The 20,454-nt window shown below is 44.7% G+C and overlaps 1 protein-coding gene and 1 long non-coding RNA gene across 8 annotated transcripts in view; one reads left to right on the top strand and one right to left on the bottom strand.

The window, feature by feature from the left end:
* Positions 1-4,925, top strand: part of LOC122455965 — a 29,105-nt gene extending 24,180 nt beyond the window's left edge. The window contains exon 3 of the long non-coding RNA XR_006274511.1: positions 4,764-4,925. This is a non-coding gene — a long non-coding RNA (uncharacterized LOC122455965). The remainder of the gene's footprint in view (positions 1-4,763) is intronic.
* The window catches only part of HMOX2 (heme oxygenase 2), a 34,263-nt gene that overhangs the window by 4,690 nt on the left and 9,119 nt on the right, over positions 1-20,454 (bottom strand). Inside the window, exons 1-5 of one of the 7 annotated variants that reach the window (XM_038419836.1) lie at positions 8,768-9,180; positions 7,554-8,118; positions 7,163-7,298; positions 2,520-2,637; positions 286-777 (exon numbers count right to left, since the gene is read on the bottom strand). In XM_038419836.1, the coding sequence (XP_038275764.1) occupies positions 286-777; positions 2,520-2,637; positions 7,163-7,251 (699 nt within the window). In that variant the 5' untranslated portion in view covers positions 7,252-7,298; positions 7,554-8,118; positions 8,768-9,180. Of the gene's footprint in view, positions 1-285; positions 778-2,519; positions 2,638-7,162; positions 8,119-8,767; positions 9,293-11,624; positions 11,735-20,454 lie in introns of those variants that run through there. The other 6 variants (XM_043493188.1, XM_038419835.2, XM_038419834.2 and 3 more) reach the window with 6 other exon arrangements.

The following is a 20,454-nucleotide window of genomic DNA, read 5'->3' on the forward strand; positions in this document are numbered from 1 at the left end:
CATTACAACAACTCCTGGAGGCCCCAACAAAGATTTGAGCCCGAGCATGGTAGTGCTCTACGTGTCCTTAGTAGAGACATCAGATGCAGTTTGCATTTCTTGTTTAAAAGGCTTATAGCTCTACTCTTTCCTACTTCCCCTATTTACATTACCCCTGGATTTAGCTAACGCCATCAGTCCTGCATTGTCAGGAACATTAACATTCCGTCTAAACCAGGTAGAAGATTAAAGCAGTGTAGCTTACTTAAGTACAGGCAGTTACAAGAGTTTGGGGATGCATGGTACCTGCATGTTGAATTCAAATGCCTTATTGGCTTCCTCCACAATCCTCTCCTTAGCTTTCTTGTCCAAGTCCAGAGCATTTATCCTGGCCCTGTAGAACTGCTTGAACTGCTGTGCATTGGAAACGTTGTCAAACACATAGAACTGGATCCCTTCCCCAGTACTGGGCAGCTTCAAGGCCCTCTGGGCTACCTTCTTGAGTACCTGGCCCCCAGACAGGTCCCCCATGTACCGTGTGTAGGCATGGGCTACCAGCAGCTCTGGCTCATACTGCCCAACATGATGGATTCTGTCTACGTAACTCCTAGTTGCCTCTGAACATTGAATCTTCTCTTTCCAATTTTCCCCGTAGAAATACTCCATGTCTTTAGCCAATGCTTCTTTCCGATGAAGCTCTAGAGGGAAGTACAAAGGGGCAAATGCAGGATGGACCTTGTTGCAGTCCATTTCCTCTTCCAGGGCAGAGTATGTGTAGTAAAGTGCCACAGTAGCCAACTAGGAACAAAAGCACAACGTATGTGAGAGGCCACTTGCTGGAAAGAATGATGTATTTAGACAGATTATGTACAGATCCATGCGTTCCTCCCAATAAACCATACTCCATACAGACCACACTTTCCCCACCATATTATCCGTTAGGCTGGGAAGGAATCTTAAAAGGAAATGGTGAAGTCCCTTTGCTTGGGACACATCCAGACATGAGACTGTAGGGACAATCCTGCCGGGACTGACAGAATACAGATGAGATGTCCTGAGAAATCTTCTCTCCCTCAGATTTCTGTAATGGAGAACAGACTTCCCCTCAAGGCATTGGACTGGGAACCCAGAGATCTAGGGTTCTACTGCCAGTTCTGCTATTGACTTGTCTAAGGTTATGCAGCAAGTCACTGAACCCCTATGCCTCAATACCTATCTGTAAAATGGGGACAACACATCCTACTTCAAAAGGGTGTAGAGAAGCTTAATTCATTAGTGCTTTAAGCCCCCCTAAGGGAGGCACTATTTAGATGTGCAGACCGTTATGATCAAAAGATGATGTTCATATGTCTATGCTGAATGCTCTGATCTGTCCAAAAGGGACTAGCAATTAAAACAACATCTTAGTATAAATAGCTAACATAATTCCCAATACTTTCTGAAAATTTCAACTGCACTGGCATTTATAGACCTGAGACATGACGTTAAGGGGCTTCCAGAAGCAGTTATGACAATGGAGGGGCGGCTGAGCCAAACACAAGTGGAGTTACGACGCTCTGCACCATGTCACAAACACCAAGAGCAGGAAGGCAGGCCCAGCCCCACAGGACATGAGCTGCTGCTGCTGGACGCATGTGAGGTGAGCTCACTTTACAACCTCTCCCCGGGGCCTCCCCTGCACACCAGGCCTACCACCCATCTAAAACCTTCTTGCAACCCACTTGTCTGTCGGGACCCACTGTTTTGGAAATACTGCTTTAGCTCTCCATTAATTGTTTTCCACACCAGCCAGCACAAGGTGCTGCAGAGCAACTTTAACCTGACTCCCAACCTAAATTGCTAACTATGCCAATTCTGTAGCACTACAAGGTACTGCTAATTCTGGGAGTGAGACACCATGCTGGATTCCCGACATATTATACGCAGTGTCACTTCTAGGCAAGTCAGGTTTCCAGCAGTTTAGTTTGATTTAATTTGCCCATGACAAGTAAAAATCCACACCCAGAACATAAAATTAATATTACCTGGCTCTTATATAGCCCTTATCAGTAGATTTCAAAGGGCTTCAGTCTGATGTAGGGAAGTATTATCCCCATTTTAGAGACTGGGAACTGAGGGAGAGAGGCTAAGCAAATTGCCCAAGGTCACACAGGAAGTTTCTGAAAAAGCAGGGAATTGAACCCAAGTCTCCAGAGTCCCAGGTTAGTGCCCTAACCACTGGACCATCCTTCCTCTCATTAAGAAAAGGAGTACTTGTGGCACCTTAGAGACTAACAAATTTATTAGAGCATAAGCTTTCGTGAGCTACAGCTCACTTCATCGGATGCATAAGCTTATGCTCTAATAAATTTGTTAGTCTCTAAGGTGCCACAAGTACTCCTTTTCTTTTTGCGAATACAGACTAACACGGCTGCTACTCTGAAACCTTCCTCTCATTGCAACAGTGTGTCATGTCTCCAATTTGGGATACAGCTTTCAACTCTACAGCTCAAGAACTCATCACACATGCTGTTAAGGAAGCAGAGCTAGAAAGTGCAAACCTTAAAGAGCTCCTTCTTGATCCGTCCTTTCAGGAAGTCTTTGACAAACTGAGTGTTCTCTGCACGATCATGAGACTCTTTGGTCCCCTCCTTGAGCATCTCTGAGAGGTCAGTGGGACTGTGAAGAACAGAAATTCACAAAGGGCATGAGATGGAGAACATGCCCAAAGGATCCCAGGAAGATTCTGTAGGTCTTAAGAGCAACTTTTAAATTACACAGGGCCAGGGCCAGGCCCATACATTGGACCAAGGTAGCTATTTGTGCTTCAGGCCAGTCCTGCATTAGACCTGGTGGAAACTGAATTCCTAGGAAGGAAGCTCCAGGAAGATGCCACCTGTGTCTTTTTGTCAATTAGTGCTAACTGACATCCAGCTCAAGACAGAGTTATTCTCTGGCTCAAAATGTGGGGGGAGAATCCTGCTTCTCCGGCCACAGGGGACACAAAGTGCTGCTCGAAAAATCAGCCTATTTTTTATACCTGTGCACATCCCTAAGCTTCAGGGATACAGTTTACCTGAAATATACTACATATAAATATAAAATATACTACATACAACCTGTGTTGTAAGGTCCCATAAGTGAGGTTTTGGACACCACCATCATGGTCTCTTAAAATGTTCTCTCTGGGATAGGACTGTGCCATCACATCATCACACCGTCAGCATGGAAGTACAAACACCACCATACAAAACGTGCTGAAGAACAATCACCACAGCGTGACGACACTTGTCCTGTTGACATTTTGGGTTGCTTTGAACATCCAATCCCAATATGTTAGCCTCTGAAACGGGCAGTCTCATCAAACCCAGGACTGTCCCACGAAGTCATCATCAGTGCTTACCCCAGATGCAACAGAAATCCAACTGACAATGCTCAGAGAATAAGATCAAGCACAAAGGTGACAGCAGCTCATAAGAGATGTTGAATATACTACTGAGCTATGGTAGTGTAAATCCACATTCCAGCACAGTCTGGATGTGCCTTGAGTGTGTGACAGGTAGCAATACCGGCAGGAGACAGAGGCTAACAGGTATGGTCCATTCACCGCATTCAGACACCCAAATACCGAGTCATTAAAACTGACTTTTTTGCACAAATTCCCCTACCGTGAATTTTGAGAGTATAGTAAAACCCCAGAGTTACAAACTGACCAGTCAAACACACACCTCATTTGGAACTGAAAGTATGCAATCAGGCAGCAGCGGGGGGGGGGGGTGAGGAGGGGAAAAGAAAATACAGTACAGTACTGTGTTAAACGTAAACCACTAAAAAAATAAAATAAAGAGAAAGGTTTTAAAAAAAAAAAAAAAAAAAAAAGGATTTGACCTGGTAAGGAAAGGGTTTCTGAGCTGGTTTCATTTAAATTAAGATGGTTAAAAGCAGTATTTTTCTTCTGCATAGTAAAGTCTCAAAGCTGTATTAAGTCAATGTTCAGTTGTAAACTTTTGAAAGAACCACAATGTTTTGTTCAGAGTTACCAATAGTTCAGAGTTACAAACAACCTCCATTCCCATTGTTTGTAATGGAGCTTCTAATGTAATCTCAGAATAATAACCAAGCCCTTCACCACCTGGCTGGTAATCTCCCTGTGATCACTGTATTAGCTGTGCACCTTTGACAGCCTCAACTGCACTCTGCCCATTAACCCAATCTCACTCATGTCTATTAACATTCCAAACCTCTGAGCCAATTTAGTTAAAAGTCAACCTGACCTCAGTGTTTTCCCTACTCCCAGTTGTGGAACTGTCCCATAGTTAGCCTGCGATGCAGGACACGCACAGTTCAATCCTGAACTAGTGCCAACTCGAAGATCGCTCAGCTTGTGACCCATCACAGGTAGGAAACAGGAACTCTTCCTTCCCAATGACACAGGACTTTCTTGTTTCTGGTACTAGTGCCTTGAGATGGCAGATTTTAATAATTTACTACAACATATAGCCTTAGTTCCTGTCTTCCAACAATGGCCAAAGTCAGATGCTTCAGAGGGAATGAACAGAACAGGTAATCAAGTGATCCATCCCGTCACCCATTCCCAGCTTCTGGCAAACAGAGGCTAGGGACACCATCCCTGCCCATCCTGGCTAATAGCCATTGATGGACCTATCCTCCATGAATTTATCCGGTTATTTTTTGAACCCTGTGAAGGCCAAGACTGTAACAGCAGCGTCTGGCAAGGAGTTCCACAGGTTGACTGTGCATTGTATGAAAAAAATAATAGGCAGCAGGTCTAACACACAAGGAAGTAATTTCATTTGGCGACCCCTAATTCTTATGTTATGAGGAGGAGTAAATAACCCTTCCTTATTTACTTTCTCCACACCAGTCATAATTTTATAGACCTCTCTCATATCCCCCCTTAGTCGTCTGTTTTACAAGCTGAAAAGTCCCAGGCTTATTAATCTCTCCTCATACAGAAGCTGCTCCAACGTCCTAATCATTTTTGTTGCCCTTTTCCAATTCTAGTATATCTTTTTGAGATGGGGCAACCACATTTGCACACAGTATTCAAGATGTGGGCAGACCATGGATTTATACAGAGGCAATATGACATTTTCTGTCTTCTTTTCTATCCCCATCTTAATGATTCCCAACGTTCTGTCTGCTTTTTTAACTGCTGCTGCACATTGAGTGGATGTTTTCAGAGAACCGTCCACAATGACTCCAAGATCTCTTTTTTGAGTGGTAACAGCTAATTTAGACCCCATCATTTTATATATAGAGTTGGGATTATGTTTGCTAACGTGCATTATTTTGCATTTATCAACATTGAATTTCATCTGCCATTTTGTTGGCTAGTCATCCAGTTTTGAGAGATCCTTTTGTAGCTCTTTGCAGTCGGCCCGTGACTTAACTATCTTGAGTAGTTTTCTATCATCTGCAAATTTTGCCACCTCACTTTTTCCAGATCATTTATGAATATGTTGAATAGGACTGGTCCCAGTACAGATCCCTGGGGACACCATCATTTACCTCTCTCCATTCTGAAAACTGACTATTTATTCCTACCCTTTGTTTCCTATCTTTTAACCAGTTACCATCCCATGACAGCTTACTTTGCTTAAGAGCTTTGGTGAGGGGCCTTGTCAAAGGCTTTCTGAAAACGAATGAATTAGCAGGATAAAATGAAATTAAGAAAAATATTCTTTGCATCTGCAGAATAGCCTACTGCCATTAAAAGCTCATTTAGAGAGACAAGGTGGGTGAGGTAGTATCTTTTATTGGACCAACTTCTGTTGATGAAAGTAAACAGAGCTCTGCCAGCTTGAGAGCTTGTCTCTTTCACCAACAGAAGCTAGTCCAATAAAAGTTATTACCTCATCCATCTTGTCTCTCTAATATCCTGGGATCAACATGGCTACAACCACACTGCAGAAACCTGATTCCAGGTGCTTAGCCAGTGACTTCCACCAGTTCTTTAGCTTGACTTTCTTTAAAAGCTCAGCAGCAAACATATACTGCTTGAATATTGTTTTTATATTTATTAAAATAATTTAAAATTAGACTATACTCTATTTAAGCCTTAACACTGGTTGCCAATGTTAAATGGGTTTACTTTTCAAATGAAAACTGAATTTAAATTAAGACAAAAAATCTGATTTTTAAAGTCAGTTTTGATCTACTCTAATAAACTGCTCTATAGGAAATGATAAAACACTCCCACCCTTCAATCCAGCAATGATTCCAGCCTCACCACCACATTCACTTCCTTCTAGGGCTTCCATGCTTCCAATCCCAACGTGCCATGCCATGCCCTCAGCCTCTCATTCAAATCCCACTTTAAGGTCCATTTCCTCCATGTAGCCCCACAAATATTACTCAAATGCACTCCCCACCCCAACCTTCAGTAAGGGATAGACTGTGAAAGGCTCTTTCTGGGTCTCCTAGTGCATCTGATCTTATCTAGATCTTTTAGACTAAGCTCTCTGGGGTAGGGACTGTGGGAGTTGTAGCTACTGAGAACACTCTTGGTGCATAACAAAAAGAGTCAATATACTCCTGGTTATAGACGTGCGCTGCATTTTCATCTCACTAGAGGGTTTTTAGTAAAGTGAACAAATGCACTTTATCAAGTCACAGCATCTCCTGGTGGATCCTTAATGAAAGGGTTCAACTTTGCAGCTGCTTCACCCCAGAAATGCACAAGACAAGACTTTTGAACTGCCCAGTGATTCAGGAGGGATAGATTATTGCACTCCAAAATATACAAGAAAGGGAAAATCTTAATCAGAATATAAGGAATTATTTCTTGGCAGAAAGCAATTAGGTTGTGGAAGAATCTTACAGTAAGTGGAAGAAACCCTATTAACTCTTATCATTTGAAACTGGATGGGATAACACTGTAGGAAATAAATGTGCTGGCCCCAGGGAGATGAGCTCGATTATCTATTCACATCCCAATACATCCTCATCACTAGTCTTTCACTTGAGCCATTTACAGATATCCTTCTCTCCTGAATGGGGGTGGAATATATATGAAAAAGTGTTCCCACATTACTGGGGGGAGGGGAAAGAGAGGAGAGGAGACAGCAAGCACCACATTCCTGCCTGCGACCCACATGCAGGGATACCCCTCTAGGAGACAAGTTGTTCTAACCAAGTAAAGCCCCACACTCACTAGCCAGGAAGGCCTGACATGACTCACCTGACGTTGTCGTCCTCTTCTGTTTCCTCATACCGGACATTCTCTGCCTCATCTACCCCCTCAGAGGCTTCGGTTACATCAGACGGCATCTCTCCACAGACCTGATGTTCCTAATGTTCTCTTCACTTTTCCAGTCCTGTTTGGAAACAGCCAGAGTTCATCATCCAGTTATTTCAGCAACACTAAGTGACTGAAGAGCAAAAACTTGACTTTAATAAAGCAGAAGATTCCTGAATGAGGAGTGGTGGTGCAGGGAAGCACCAAAAGCTGCAATTCCTTGAGCTAAGAAAGCCTTAACTCACTCAAACACATGCACTGTCAGTTGACAGAGCTGTGCACTTGACATTCTCCCTTGGTGGACTCAAGGATATAGGGCATAATACAAGCTTACCTGTTTATCGTACAACACTGCCTTAGAAAACAAAGAACCTTGTGTCCCCTCTTGCAGCTCTACGCAAAGGCACTGACAGCCTCAGCTCAGAGTTACATACAGTGCATAACAAAGCAGCTCACATACTAATAAACCATAACTTGTGCAAGAAAGACATCTGTAACTCAGCAAGCAATTCAAGTTAGGCTTCCCACTCAGGATTTGGTGAATCAGCTAAGCAGACTAGAAGACCTGTATTTCACTAGCCTGCATGATTATACTTCTGAGCAAAACAACTCTTTTCCACCAGGACTGCAAAAAATCCCTAGGCCATCTGCAGAAAAGCAAGATTTAGAGCAGAGTGACTGACCTAGGGAAGGAAGGGAAACAACCCTCCCCCTAGATCTTTTTGAGCTTTAGTTTCTGGGATTTGAGCTGCAACCGACTTGCTTAGAGGGGATTCATCAGCAACGAGCAGCCTCTCCTCTCTCCTACTAGCACTGCAGTAAGTTACACCAGCTAAGCCACAAAGGCAGACAGCTTGGCAGGGAATTAAAAAAGCCTCTCCCTCTGCAACGTAGCACATCTGGAAGGGAAGAGAAATAGGTCATGGGATCGCAAAACAATGCTAGCAAAACAGGCCTCCAGATTGCACAGTTCTTTTCACAAAGGCAAAGGCAGAGTTCACTAGCCTGGCTTTCCAGGACAGGCTCCACACCTGTCCAAAGAGTTTGACAAAGCAAAACTCCTATGCAGCTGAAGCATTTTTCTTTTGTTCCCCTTACATTATTCTGTTCCAGCACAGACTCTCCCAAAAAATAGATCCCAATTATTCAATAGGCTTTAAAAAGGACTATTTGAAAAAGCTTGAGATAATATTGAATCTGTTGCACCGCATACTACTTTAAGGACTAGGAGCCAAACATCTGGCTTTTATAACCAGCTCTGACTCACTGACACCTTGGGTAAACCATTCTGCCTCTGTTTCCTTCGCTCCACCCCCTGAATCTGTAAAATGGGAATTAGCCGATAGATACTAATCACCACTAAGTTAAGAGCAGAAGATGGCAGAGCTGACAGATAATGCCAGAAGGCAGCTGGGCACAGACCAAGCCAACTGCTTATTATTTAGAAAGCATCTGTGCTAAACACTGTCTGACCAAACACATTTCATCCTCTTATACCGTGTCTCCCAATCACCTCACTATGAGCCAAATATGTAGGTCACCACTCACCTTAAGAAAGCTTGTTTTAATCCTACATGTCTATGATCTGAGACTAGGAAAACACTAAATGAAATAAGACTATGCAGAGCAGGCCAAGCTAGTTAATGTGAAGCTAGAATTGGCAGCTCAGTCCACAGCTCCCAGTCTGAAGAACACACACACAAAAAGGATGCATCAGTTATAAATTAACTGCCCTTCCAGTTAATGACCTCTGGTTTCCTAACCCTCTCCTTCTGCCTTCCAGTAACTGCCCTACCTCCCCCACCACTTTCTCTAAGTTTTACTAAAAAAATTTCAAGCGAGAGGTTCCAGCTGGAATGTCCTGAAGACTGAAGCCTTCAGTGATACACAACATTAGCATAAACAATAGCCAGATAAGCCAGCCCTGCACAATGTGCCTTGCCCAAACTTGAAGGCGCCATCATTCACAGGGTATGTCTAACCTGCGATTAAAAACCCATGGCTGGCCTGTACCAGCTGACTCGGGCTCAAAGGGCTTGTACTAAGGGGCTGTTTAACTGCAGTATAGGTGTTTGGGCTCCAGGACCCTGTGAGATGGGAGGGTCTAGCCACGCCCCAGGAACCCAAGTCAGCTGGCACAGGCCAGTTGCAGGTGTCTAATCACAGTGTAGACATACCTACAGTGACCACAATTATGATTCATGAAATCTTTGGCCTCTACTAAGAATACCAACTGCCCCAAATTGTGATAGCTATTATGCTGAAGACAGTTGCCTACTGGGAACTGGCCTAAGACCCAGCATCTCATTTCACACAAGTTGCCAACACTCTTTGTATGGTAAGTTTGTCAATGTAAAACTGAGCCAGATTCAAATTTCTGACTTAGAGGTCACAGCCTTGTATCTCTATTATCAATCCCCCCACAAGCCAGGCAGTGCCCCCAATCTTCACTCCTCCTGGAAAGCCAATCAAAGCCTACTTTACAGGTTTTCTGTTGGACACGGTAAGCCTGTTCGTGTTGCAAAGCTTTCCAAGCTTTGTCTCTATAACCATGTCCTTATTTTTCTCCTTCCCTTTCTTTGATTACAGCCCCAGTTCCAACAGCAAACATGCATACTCTAACAGCTACCTGATAAACAAATAGTACGTGTTCTCCAAGTGCTATACAGATACTCAGTTTTGCTTAACACCCCTCTGAAATGGTATTAATCTCATTTTACAAGGAGGAACTGAGGCAGAGAGTGACTTGCCCAAGCTCACACACGGAAGTCTGGCCAACATGGGGATGGAAATAGAATGTCTCCTGTTCTAGACACATGCACAGAGACAGCAGCAGGTCAATCTTGTCTGCACACTGCTTCCTTACAGCTGAGATCTCAGTGAGCATTTGATTTAGTCCCTGCTCCAATATTTCAAAATTCAGGTTTTAAAGTCATAAACTTGCATCCAAGCCCAATCGTTCCAAAAGTTCAGTCTTATGTTCCCCAGAAAGTAAACCAAACTTCTGGAGAAATGGTATACAGATCTGGAACTGCTACTCATATGGAAGCAGAGCATCTCTAGTACAGCAGCAAGTTACACCAGTTAAGCCATTTCAGCAGGCAACTTGGCAGGGCAGTGTAAAGCCTTTCCCCATGCAATGCAGCACATCTGGTAGGGAAGAGATTGCACAGTACTCTTCAAAAAGGCAGGGGCAGTGTTCAGAGAGCTGCTCTGGCACCACTTCCACTCACTCAACAATACAACAGAGGTTAAAAACAAAAAACAAAACACCCCCTTCACCCCCGCCCAAGCAAAATCCTTTGTGTAAAGGGAAGCAAACTGAACAAGGATAAAAAAAAAAAAAAAGACAAGCGAGAGGAACTGCATGAGATAAGCCACAGTAACATGGTTTGATAAAGGATCTTAGCAACCAGGTTTTATATAACACTGACTCTTTGGGTCTATTTTCTAAACAAATAATCCCACCAAGTGGCCTTTCGACTCCTCTTTCACAGATTTTTTAAGCCCAGCATTTTCCTTGGCAAATTCATAATACAGTTTGTAATGTTTCAGTAGCAGCAAGTACTTGAAAGCAACTAGTCTCCTCTCCACACATGTATCAGATTTTCTTTAATTAACACAAGCACTTTCCCATAGCTTTTGTGCCAGAGAGAGAAAAATGGTATAGCATAACACTACTAGTTATGAAGCATATGGCACATGCAGGAGATACTGTTTTAGAGGCAAACAGACCTTGAAAGATTGATAAGTCCCAAAAAAGCACCTTCGTTTTACATTTTCTTGTAATGGATTACAACAGAGTTCTTCTACCTCCATTTTCATGTAATTTATCCTTTAAAAAGGGTACCAGTTCCTGTAGACCTACATAAATGTAGGACCATATGCTGGAGAAAACCTCTCTCAAAACACTAAGCTTCTAAAGAGTAAACTGATAATTTTAAAAGACTGAAAATACCTCCATAGTGTTTGTGGAAGTCCCAGGCCAGCGAAGTCTAGGAAGCCAACCCTCTCCAAGGTTTGAATTCAGTCATGGGGCATGAGAACTTGAAAATAAGGAATCATACTAACTTGGCATATTTACCTTCATATCATCTGTTCTAGACTGTGGCTGTTGAGTGAAAGGAACAGACTAGAGTCCCCTTCCCTAGAGCAGTGGTTTTCAAACTTTTTTCCTGGCAACCCAGTTGGAGAAAATTATTGATGCCTGTGATGCAACAGAGCTGGGGATGAGAGGTCTGGGATGTGGGAAGGCCTTGGGGCTAGGGCAGAGGGTTGGGGGTGCGTGAAGAGGTCAGGGCTCTGGGTTAGGCTGGGGATGAGGGGTTTGGGGTGCAGAAAGGGGCTCCGGGTTTGTGGGGGGTGGGGCTCAGGGCGAGGGCAGGGTATTGCGGCGTGGGCTTACCTCGGATGGCTCCTGGTCACCAGGGTGCTAAGGCAGATGCCTGTCCTGGAACCGTGGACCACGCTGCACCCTGGAAGCGGCCAGCAGCAAGTCGGGCTCCAAGGCGGAGGCGCACAAGCAGCTCCGCACAGCTCTCGCCCACAGGCACCACCCCTCCCAGCTCCCATTGGCCGGTTTCCAGGCAATGGGAATGCGGAGCCGGTGCTCGGGACGGGGGCAGCATGCGGAGCCCCATGGCCGCCCCACCTAGGAGCTGGACCTGCTGCTGGTTGCTTCTGGGGCACAGCACAGTGTCAGAACAGGTAGGAATTAGCCTGCCTTAGCCGGGCAGCACCACCGCCGTGACTTTTAACCGCCCAATTGGAGGTACTGACTAGAGCCGCCACAACTCACTGCCTTACATTCCACGACCTAGTACTGGATTGTGACCCGCAGTTTGAAAACCATTGCCCTATAGTCACGGTATTAGTAGGCTCTCAGAACAGCTCTGCCTGTCTTTAAGAGATATGCCTCCTAGATAAGCAAAGGTAACAGTTATTTAGCTGCCAGCCTGCAACTCCTGATGAGCTGAATGGAGTTTCACTTTCTCCCACTCACTACTTCAGGTACTCTATACTGAAAACGTGACAGCGGCACAGCTGAAGTGCTGCAATGCTTCAAAGTAGTCACTACCTACACTGTTGTAGTCCCTGTATAAATATAAAGGGAAGGGTAAACACCTTTAAATCCCTCCTGGCCAGAGGAAAAACCCTTTCACCTGTAAAGGGTTAAGAAACTAAGACAACCTCACTGGCACCTGACCAAAATGACCAATGAGGAGACAAGATACTTTCAAAGCTGCAGCAGGGGGAACAAAGGTTCTCTCTGTGTGTCGCTTTTGCTGGGACCAGAGCAGGAATGCAGGTCAGAACTGCTGTAAAAAGTCAGTAAGCCATCTAGTTAGATATGCATTAGATTCTGTTTTGTTTAAATGGCTGATAAAATAAGTTGTGCTGAATGGAATGTATATTCCTGTTTTTGTGTCTTTTTGTAACTTAAGGTTTTGCCTAGAGGGATTCTCTATGTTTTGAATCTGATTACGCTGTAAGGTATTTACCATCCTGATTTTACAGAGGTGATTCTTTTACCTATTCTTTAATTAAAATTCTTCTAAGAACCCAATTGCTTTTTCATTGTTCTTAAGATCCAAGGGTTTGGGTCTGTGTTCACCTATGCAAATTGGTGAGGATTTTTATCAAGCCTTCTCCAGGAAAGGGGGTGTAGGGAGATTTTTGGGGGAAAGATGTTTCCAAGTAGGCTCTTTCCCTGTTATAATTTGTTAGACGCTTTGTGGTGGCAGCAATAAAGTCCAGGGACAAAAAAGGTAAAATAGTTTGTACCTTGGGGAAGTTTTAACCTAAGCTGGTAAAAATAAGCTTAGGGGATTTTTCCATGCAGGTCCCCACATCTGTACCCTAGAGTTCAGAGTGGGGAAGGAACTTTGACAGTCCCCCTCCTTGAGGCAACAGCTAGGTTGATGGAAGGATTCTTCCATCGATCTAGTGCTGTCTACACAGAGATTTAGGTTGGCTTATCTATGTTGCTCAGGGGTGTGGATTTTTCAGACCCCCGAGCGGCATAGCCACTCGTGGCTGTAAACATAGAATCAGAACTGGAAGGGACCTCAATAGGTCACTCAAGGCAGGACTAAGTAATAACTAGATCATTCCTGACAGGTGTTTGATTTGTTCTTAAAAACCTTCAATGACAGATATTCCAGCGCCTCCCTATACAACCTGGTCCAGTGCTTAACTATCCTGACTGTTAGGAAGTTTTTCCTAATGTCCAACCTAAATCTCTGTTGCTGCAATTTAAGCCCATTGCTGCTTGTCCTATCCTCAGGGGTTAAGGAGAATAATTTTTCACCCTCCTCCTTGTAACAACCTTTTATATACTTTCTCTTCTTCAGACTAAACAAACCCATTTACCCCCGCCCCCCTGAATCTTCCCTCACAAGTCATGTTTTCTAGACCTTTAATTGGCCAAACCGGGCAGTCTCTATGGGTATGTCCACACTATGAAATTAGGTCAAATTTATAGAAGTCTGTTTTGTAGAAAGCGTTTTTAATACAGTTGAGTGTGTGTGTCCCCACACAAATGCTCTAAGTGCATGTAGTTGGCGGACTCTGTCCACGGTACCGAGGCAACCGTCGACTTCCAGAGCTTTGCACTGTGGGTAGCTATCCCAAAGTTCCCACCACCCATTTGAATTCTGGGTAGAAATCCCAGTGCCTGATGGGGCTAAAACATTGTCACGGGTGGTTCTGGGTACATATCATCAGGCCCCCGTTCCCTTCCTCCCTCCGTAAAAGCAAGGGCAGACAATCATTTTGTGCCTTTTTTTCTTGTTACCTGTGCAGACGCCATACCACAGTGAGCATGGAGCCTGCTCAGCTAACCGTCACCGTATGTCTCCTGGGGGCTGGCGGACGTGGTACTGCATTGCTACACAGCAGCAGTTTATTGCCTTTTGGCAGCAGACAGTGCAATATGACTGGGAGCCGTCGTCAACGTAGTCCTGGGTGCTCTTTTAACCAGGCGCCTGGGCAAACATGGGAGTGACTCAGCCAGGTCATTTCCCTTGTTTCGTCTCATGGCAATTGAGTCCTACCAGCAGTGCACTGTCTTTTAATCTGCAGCTAGCAGAAGACTATGGCCAGTGGTCATACTACACCGTCTTCTACCAAGCACCCAGGAGGTGACAATGGCTAGCGGTCATATTGCACAGTCTGCTGCCAGCAAGATGTATAAAGATAGATAAAGTGGCTCAAAACAAGAAATAGACCAGATTTGTTTTGTATTCATTTTCTCCTCCCTCCCTCCCTCTGTGAAATCAACAGCCTGCTAAACCCAGTTTTGAGTTCTATCCATGAGGATTTGAGTTCTATCCTTCAGGAGATCATTCAGTTTCTCGCAAAGCCACCCCCTTTGTTGATTTTAATTCCCTGTAAGCCATATCGCCAGTTGCCCCTCCCTCCATCAGGGCAACAGCAGACAATCGTTCCGCGCCTTTTTTCTGTGCAGACGCCATACCACGGCAAGCATGGAGCCCACTCAGATCACTTCAGCAATTAGGAGCACATTAAATACCACATGCATTATCCAGCTGTATATGCAGCACCAAAACCTGGCAATGCAAAACTGGGCAAATAGGCGACATCAGCGCGATGACTAGAGTGATGAGGACATGGACACAGACTTCTCTCAAAGCATGTGCCCTGCCAATGTGGGTATCATGGTGCTAATAGGGCAGGCTCATGTGGTGGAATGCCAATTCTGGGCCTGGGAAACAAGCACAGAGTGCTGGGACCGCATAGTGTTGCGGGTCTGGGACGATTCCCAGTGGCTACAAAACTTTCGCATGCATAAGGGCACTTTCATGGAACTTTGTGACTCGCTTTCCCCTGCCCTGAGGCACAAGAATACCAAGATGAGAGAAGCCCTCACAGTTGAGAAGCGAGTGGCAATAGCCCTGTGGAAGCTTGCAACGCCAGACAGCTACCGATCAGTCGGGAATCAATTTGGAGTGGGCAAGTCTACTGTGGGGGCTGCTGTGATGCAAGTAGCCAACACAATCAAAGATCTGCTGATATCAAGGGTAGTGACCTTGGGAAATGTGCAGGTCATAGTGGATGGCCTTGCTGCAATGGGATTCCCTAACTGTAGTAGGGCCATAGATGGAACCCATATCCCTATCTCGGCACCGGAGCACCAAGCCGGCGAGTACATAAACCACAAGGGGTACTTTTCAAAAGTGCTGCAAGCACTGGTGGATCACAAGGGACGTTTCACCAACATCAACGTGGGATGCCCAGGAAAGGTACATGACACTCGCATCTTCAGGAACTCTGGTCTGTTTCAACAGCTGCAGCAAGGGACTTTCTTCCCAGACCAGAAAATAACTGTTGGAGCTGTTGAAATGCCTATAGTTATCCTTGGAAGCCCAGCCTATCCCTTATGTATGGCTTCATGAGCCATGGCATTAGGCAGCCTGGAGAGTAGTCAGAAGCTGTTCAACTACAGGCTGAGCAAGTGCAGAATGGTGGTAGAATGTGCATTTGGACATTTAAAAGTGTCCTGGCGCAGTTTACTGACTCGGTTAGACCTCAGCGAAACCAATATTCCCACAGTTATTACTGCTTGCTGTGTGCTCCATAATATCTGTGAGAGTAAGGGGGAAGACGTTTATGGAGGGGTGGGAGGTTGAGGCAAATTGCCTGGCTGCTGGTTAGCCAGACACCAGAGCGGTTAGAAGAACACAGAAGGGTGCAGTGCGCATCAGAGAAGCTTTGAAAACCAGTTTCATGACTGGCCAGGCTACGGCGTGAAAGTTCTGTTCGTTTCTCCTTGATGAAATCCCCCGCCCCTTGGTTCACTCTACTTCCCTGTAAGCTAACCACCCTCCCCACCTCCCTTCGATCACCACTTGCAGAGGCAATAAAGTCATTGTTGCTTCACATTCATGCATTCTTTATTAATTCATCACGCAAATAGGGGGATAATTACCAAGGTAGCCCAGGAGGGGTGATGGAGGAGGGAAGGATAAGGCCACACAGCACTTTAAAAGTTTAAAACTTATTGAATGCCAGCCTTCTGTTACTTGGGCAATCCTCTGGGGTGGAGTGGCTGTGTGGCCGGAGGCCCCCCCCACTGCGTTCTTGGGCATCTAGGTGAGGAGGCTATGGAACTTGGGGAGGAGGGCAGTTGGTTACACAGGGACTGTACTGGCGGTCTGTGCTCCTGCTGCCTTTCCTGCAGCTCAACCATACGCTGGAGCATATTAGTTTGATCCTCCAGCAGCCTCAGCATTGAATCCTGCCTCCTCTCATCATGCTGCTGCCACCTTTCAGCTTCAGCCCTCTCTTCAGCCCACCACCTCTCCTCCCGGTCATTTTGTGCTTTCTTGCGCTCTGACATGGTCTGCCTCCATGCATTCATCTGTGCTCTGTCAGTGTGGGAGGACAGCATGAGCTCAGAGAACATTTCATCGTGAGTGCGTTTTTTTCGCCTTCTAATCTTCGCTAGCCTCTGGGAAGGAGAAGATCCCGTGATCCTTGAAACACATGCAGCTGGTGGAGGGGAAAAAAAAAAAAAAAAAAAAAAAGTGGTATTTGAAGAGACACATTTTATAGAACAATGGGTACACTCTTTCACAGTAAACCTTGCTGTTAACATTACATACATAGCACATACGCTTTCATTACAAGGTCACATTTTGCCTCCCCCACAACATGACTAGCCCCTCCCCCTTCACCATGACTAACGGCAGGGAACATTTCTGTTCAGCCATAGGCAAAAAGCCCAGCAGGAATGGGCACCTCTGAATGTCCCCTTAAGAAAAACATCCCATTTCAACCAGGTGACCATGAATGATATCTCTCTCCTGAGGATAACACAGAGAGATAAAGAACGGATGTTGTCTGAACGCCAGCAAACACACTGCAATGCTTAGTTCTACGATGATTCCCAAATACGTGCTACTGACCTGGAGTGGTAACGTGTCCTACCATGGTGGATGGAATAAGGCTGCCCTCCCCAGAAACCTTTTGCAAAGGCTTTGGGAATATATCTAGGAGAGCCACAAATGCCAGGGCAAATTAATCATTAAACATGCTGGCTTTTAAACCTTGTATAGTATTTTAAAAGGTACGCTCACCAGAAGTCCCTTCTCCACCTGGTGGGTACAGGAGGCAGCCTTGGGTGGGTTCGGGGGGTACTGGCTCCAGGTCCAGGGTGAGAAACAGTTCCTAGCTGTCGGGAAAACTGGTTTCTCTGCTTGTTTGCTGTGAGCTGCTATCATCATCATCATCATCATCATCATCTTCCTCGTCCCCAAAACCTGCTTCCATGTTGACTCCTTCAATGGAGATGGAGGCAAACAACACAGCTCGGGTAGTGGTGGTGGCTGAACCCCCTAAAATGGTATGCAGCTCATCATAGAAGCAGCATGTTTGGGGCTCTGACCCGGAGCGGCCGTTGGCCTCTCTGGTTTTCTGGTAGGCTTGCCTCAGCTCCTTAAATTTCACGTGGCACTGCTTCAGGTCCCTGTTATGGCCTCTGTCCTTCATGCCCTGGGAAGATTTTCCACAAAAGTTTTGGCATTTCGAAAACTGGAACGTAGTTCTGATAGCACGGATTCCTCTCCCCATACAGCGATCAGATCCCGTAACTCCCCTTCAGTCCATGCTGGAGCTCTTTTGCGATTCTGGGACTCCATCATGGTCACCTCTGCTGACGAGCTCTGCATGTTCACCTGCAGTTTGCCACACTGGCTAAACAGGAAATTGAAATTCAAAAGTTCGTGGGCCTTTTCCCATCTACCTGGTCAGTGCATCTGAGTTGAGAGTGCTGTCCAGAGAGGTCACAATGGAGCACTCTGGGAAAAAAGGGCTTAGTCATATGGACGAGTGCAGGGTTACATCCATTTAATACTGCTAAATTCGACCTCAACGCCTAGTGTAGACCTGGGCTATGCAAAAGAATAAATGGACACAAATCAGACATCAAGAATTGTAACATTCAAAAACCAGTCCAAGAAAACTTCAACCTCTCTGAACACTCAACAAGAGACTTAAAAGTGGCAATTCTTCAACCAAAAACCTTCAAAAACAGACTCCAACGAGAAACTGCAGAACTGGAATTAATTTGCAAACTGGACACCATCAAAATTAGGCCTGAAGAAAGACTGGATGAGTCACTACAAGAACTAAAAAGAAAAAGGAGTACTTATGGCACCTTAGAGACTAACAAATTTATTTGAGCATAAGCTTTCATGAGCTACAGCTCACTTCATCGGATGCATTCCGTGGAAAAAAAACAGTGGGAAGATTTATATACACAGTGAACATGAAACAATGGGTGGTGTTATACGCACCGTAAAGAGAGTATCACTTAAGATGAGCTGTTACCAGCGGGGGGGGGGGGGGGGGGGGGAAGGAAGAAAACCTTTAGTAGTGATGATCAAGGTGGGCCATTTCCAGCAGTTGACAAGAACGTCTGAGGAACAGTGAGGGGGGGACTCTGGAAATGGGCCACCTTGATTATCACTACTAAAGGTTTTCTTCCTCCTCCCTCCCCCCCGCTGGTAACAGCTCATCTTAAGTGATACTCTCTTTACAGTGCGTATAACACCACCCATTGTTTCATGTTCACTGTGTATATAAATCTTCCCACTGTTTTTTTTTCCACGGAATGCATCCGATGAAGTGAGCTGTAGCTCACGAAAGCTTATGCTCAAATAAATTTGTTAGTCTCTAAGGTGCCACAAGTACTCCTTTTCTTTTTGCGAATACAGACCAACACGGCTGCTACTCTGAAACCTACAAGAACTTAAAAAAAAAACCCACTAATTCCCCCATGCTAATTTGCCCCTACTGTTACTCACACCTTTTTGTTAACCTGTTTGAAATAAGCCATCCTGATTACCACTACAAAAGTGACTTTTCATCCTGTTGATAATAGCCCACTTTAATTGAATTGTCACAACCCCCTACTTGGTAAGGCAACTCCCATCTTTTCATGTACTGATACACTAGGAAGATATATGCATCTTCCACTCCATGCATCTGATGAACTGGGTTTTAGCCCACGAAAGCTTATGCCCACATAAATTTGTTAGTCTATAAGGTGCCACAAGTCCTTGTTGTTTTTGCTGATACAGACTAACATGGCTATCAATCTGAAATCTGTTAATTATTGTTGTTGCTCTCTTCTGGACTGTCTCCAATTTGTCCACGTCTTTCCTGAAATGTGGCACCCCGAACTGAATATAACACTCCAGCTGAGGTCTTACTGGCACAGAATAGAATGGAAGCATTACTTTTCGTGTCTTGCTTACAACACTCCTACTAATACATCCCAGAATGATGTTTGCTTTTTTTGCATCAGTATTACACTGTTGACTCATTTAGCTTGTTATTTACTCGGACCCCCAGATCCCTTTCTGCAGTACTCCTTCCTAGGCAAGTCATTTCCCATTTTGCTTGTGTGCAACCGATTGTTCCTTCCCAAGTCAAATACTTTGCATTTGTCCTCACTGAATTTCATCCCATTTACTTCAGATCATTTCTCCAGACCATTTTTAATTTTAATCCTGTCCTCCAAAGCACCTGCAGGCCCTCTTGCCTTGGTATCATCTGCAAACTTTGTAAGTGTATTCTCTATGCCATTATCTAAAATCATTTATGAAGATATTGAACAGAACAGAACCCAGAACTGAACCTTGTGGGACCCCATCTGATATACCCTTCCAGCTTGACTCAACCACTGATAACTTGTTGGAAAACCATTCCCAGAGAGTAGTTATGTACCCACCTTATAGTAGCTCCATCTAGGCTATATTTCCCTAGATTGTTTATGAGAAGGTCATGCGAGACAATATCAAAAGCCTTATTAAAGTCAAAAATATACCACATCTAATGCTTCCCTGCACTACATCATTATAGTACATCTCTGTACCATTCACACAGTGGGGCTTGATAATCAAAATAGAAATCCTGTGGCAAAATGAAGTTGAGAATTCTATACTTCTGAAAACATCCTTTTCCAGGGCAAAAGCTGTACACATCTGGAATAAGCATAAACCCATTCTGAACAATCCATCCAAAATTACAGGCATCTCTCTAACTTCATTCCAATTTGAGTAATCATCAGGTTTACTCTACAAATTCCCAATGAAGTTACTAAAACAAATATGTAGGTTTAGTTGTTAGAGTACAAGTCTACAAAGTTCTGTTCCTGGCTTGACCTCTGATGCCATGTGACTTGGGCAGTCATTTATGGACTATGCCTC

Source organism: Dermochelys coriacea, chromosome 10, assembly GCF_009764565.3.
Source record: "Dermochelys coriacea isolate rDerCor1 chromosome 10, rDerCor1.pri.v4, whole genome shotgun sequence".
NCBI classification, from domain to species: domain Eukaryota; kingdom Metazoa; phylum Chordata; order Testudines; family Dermochelyidae; genus Dermochelys; species Dermochelys coriacea.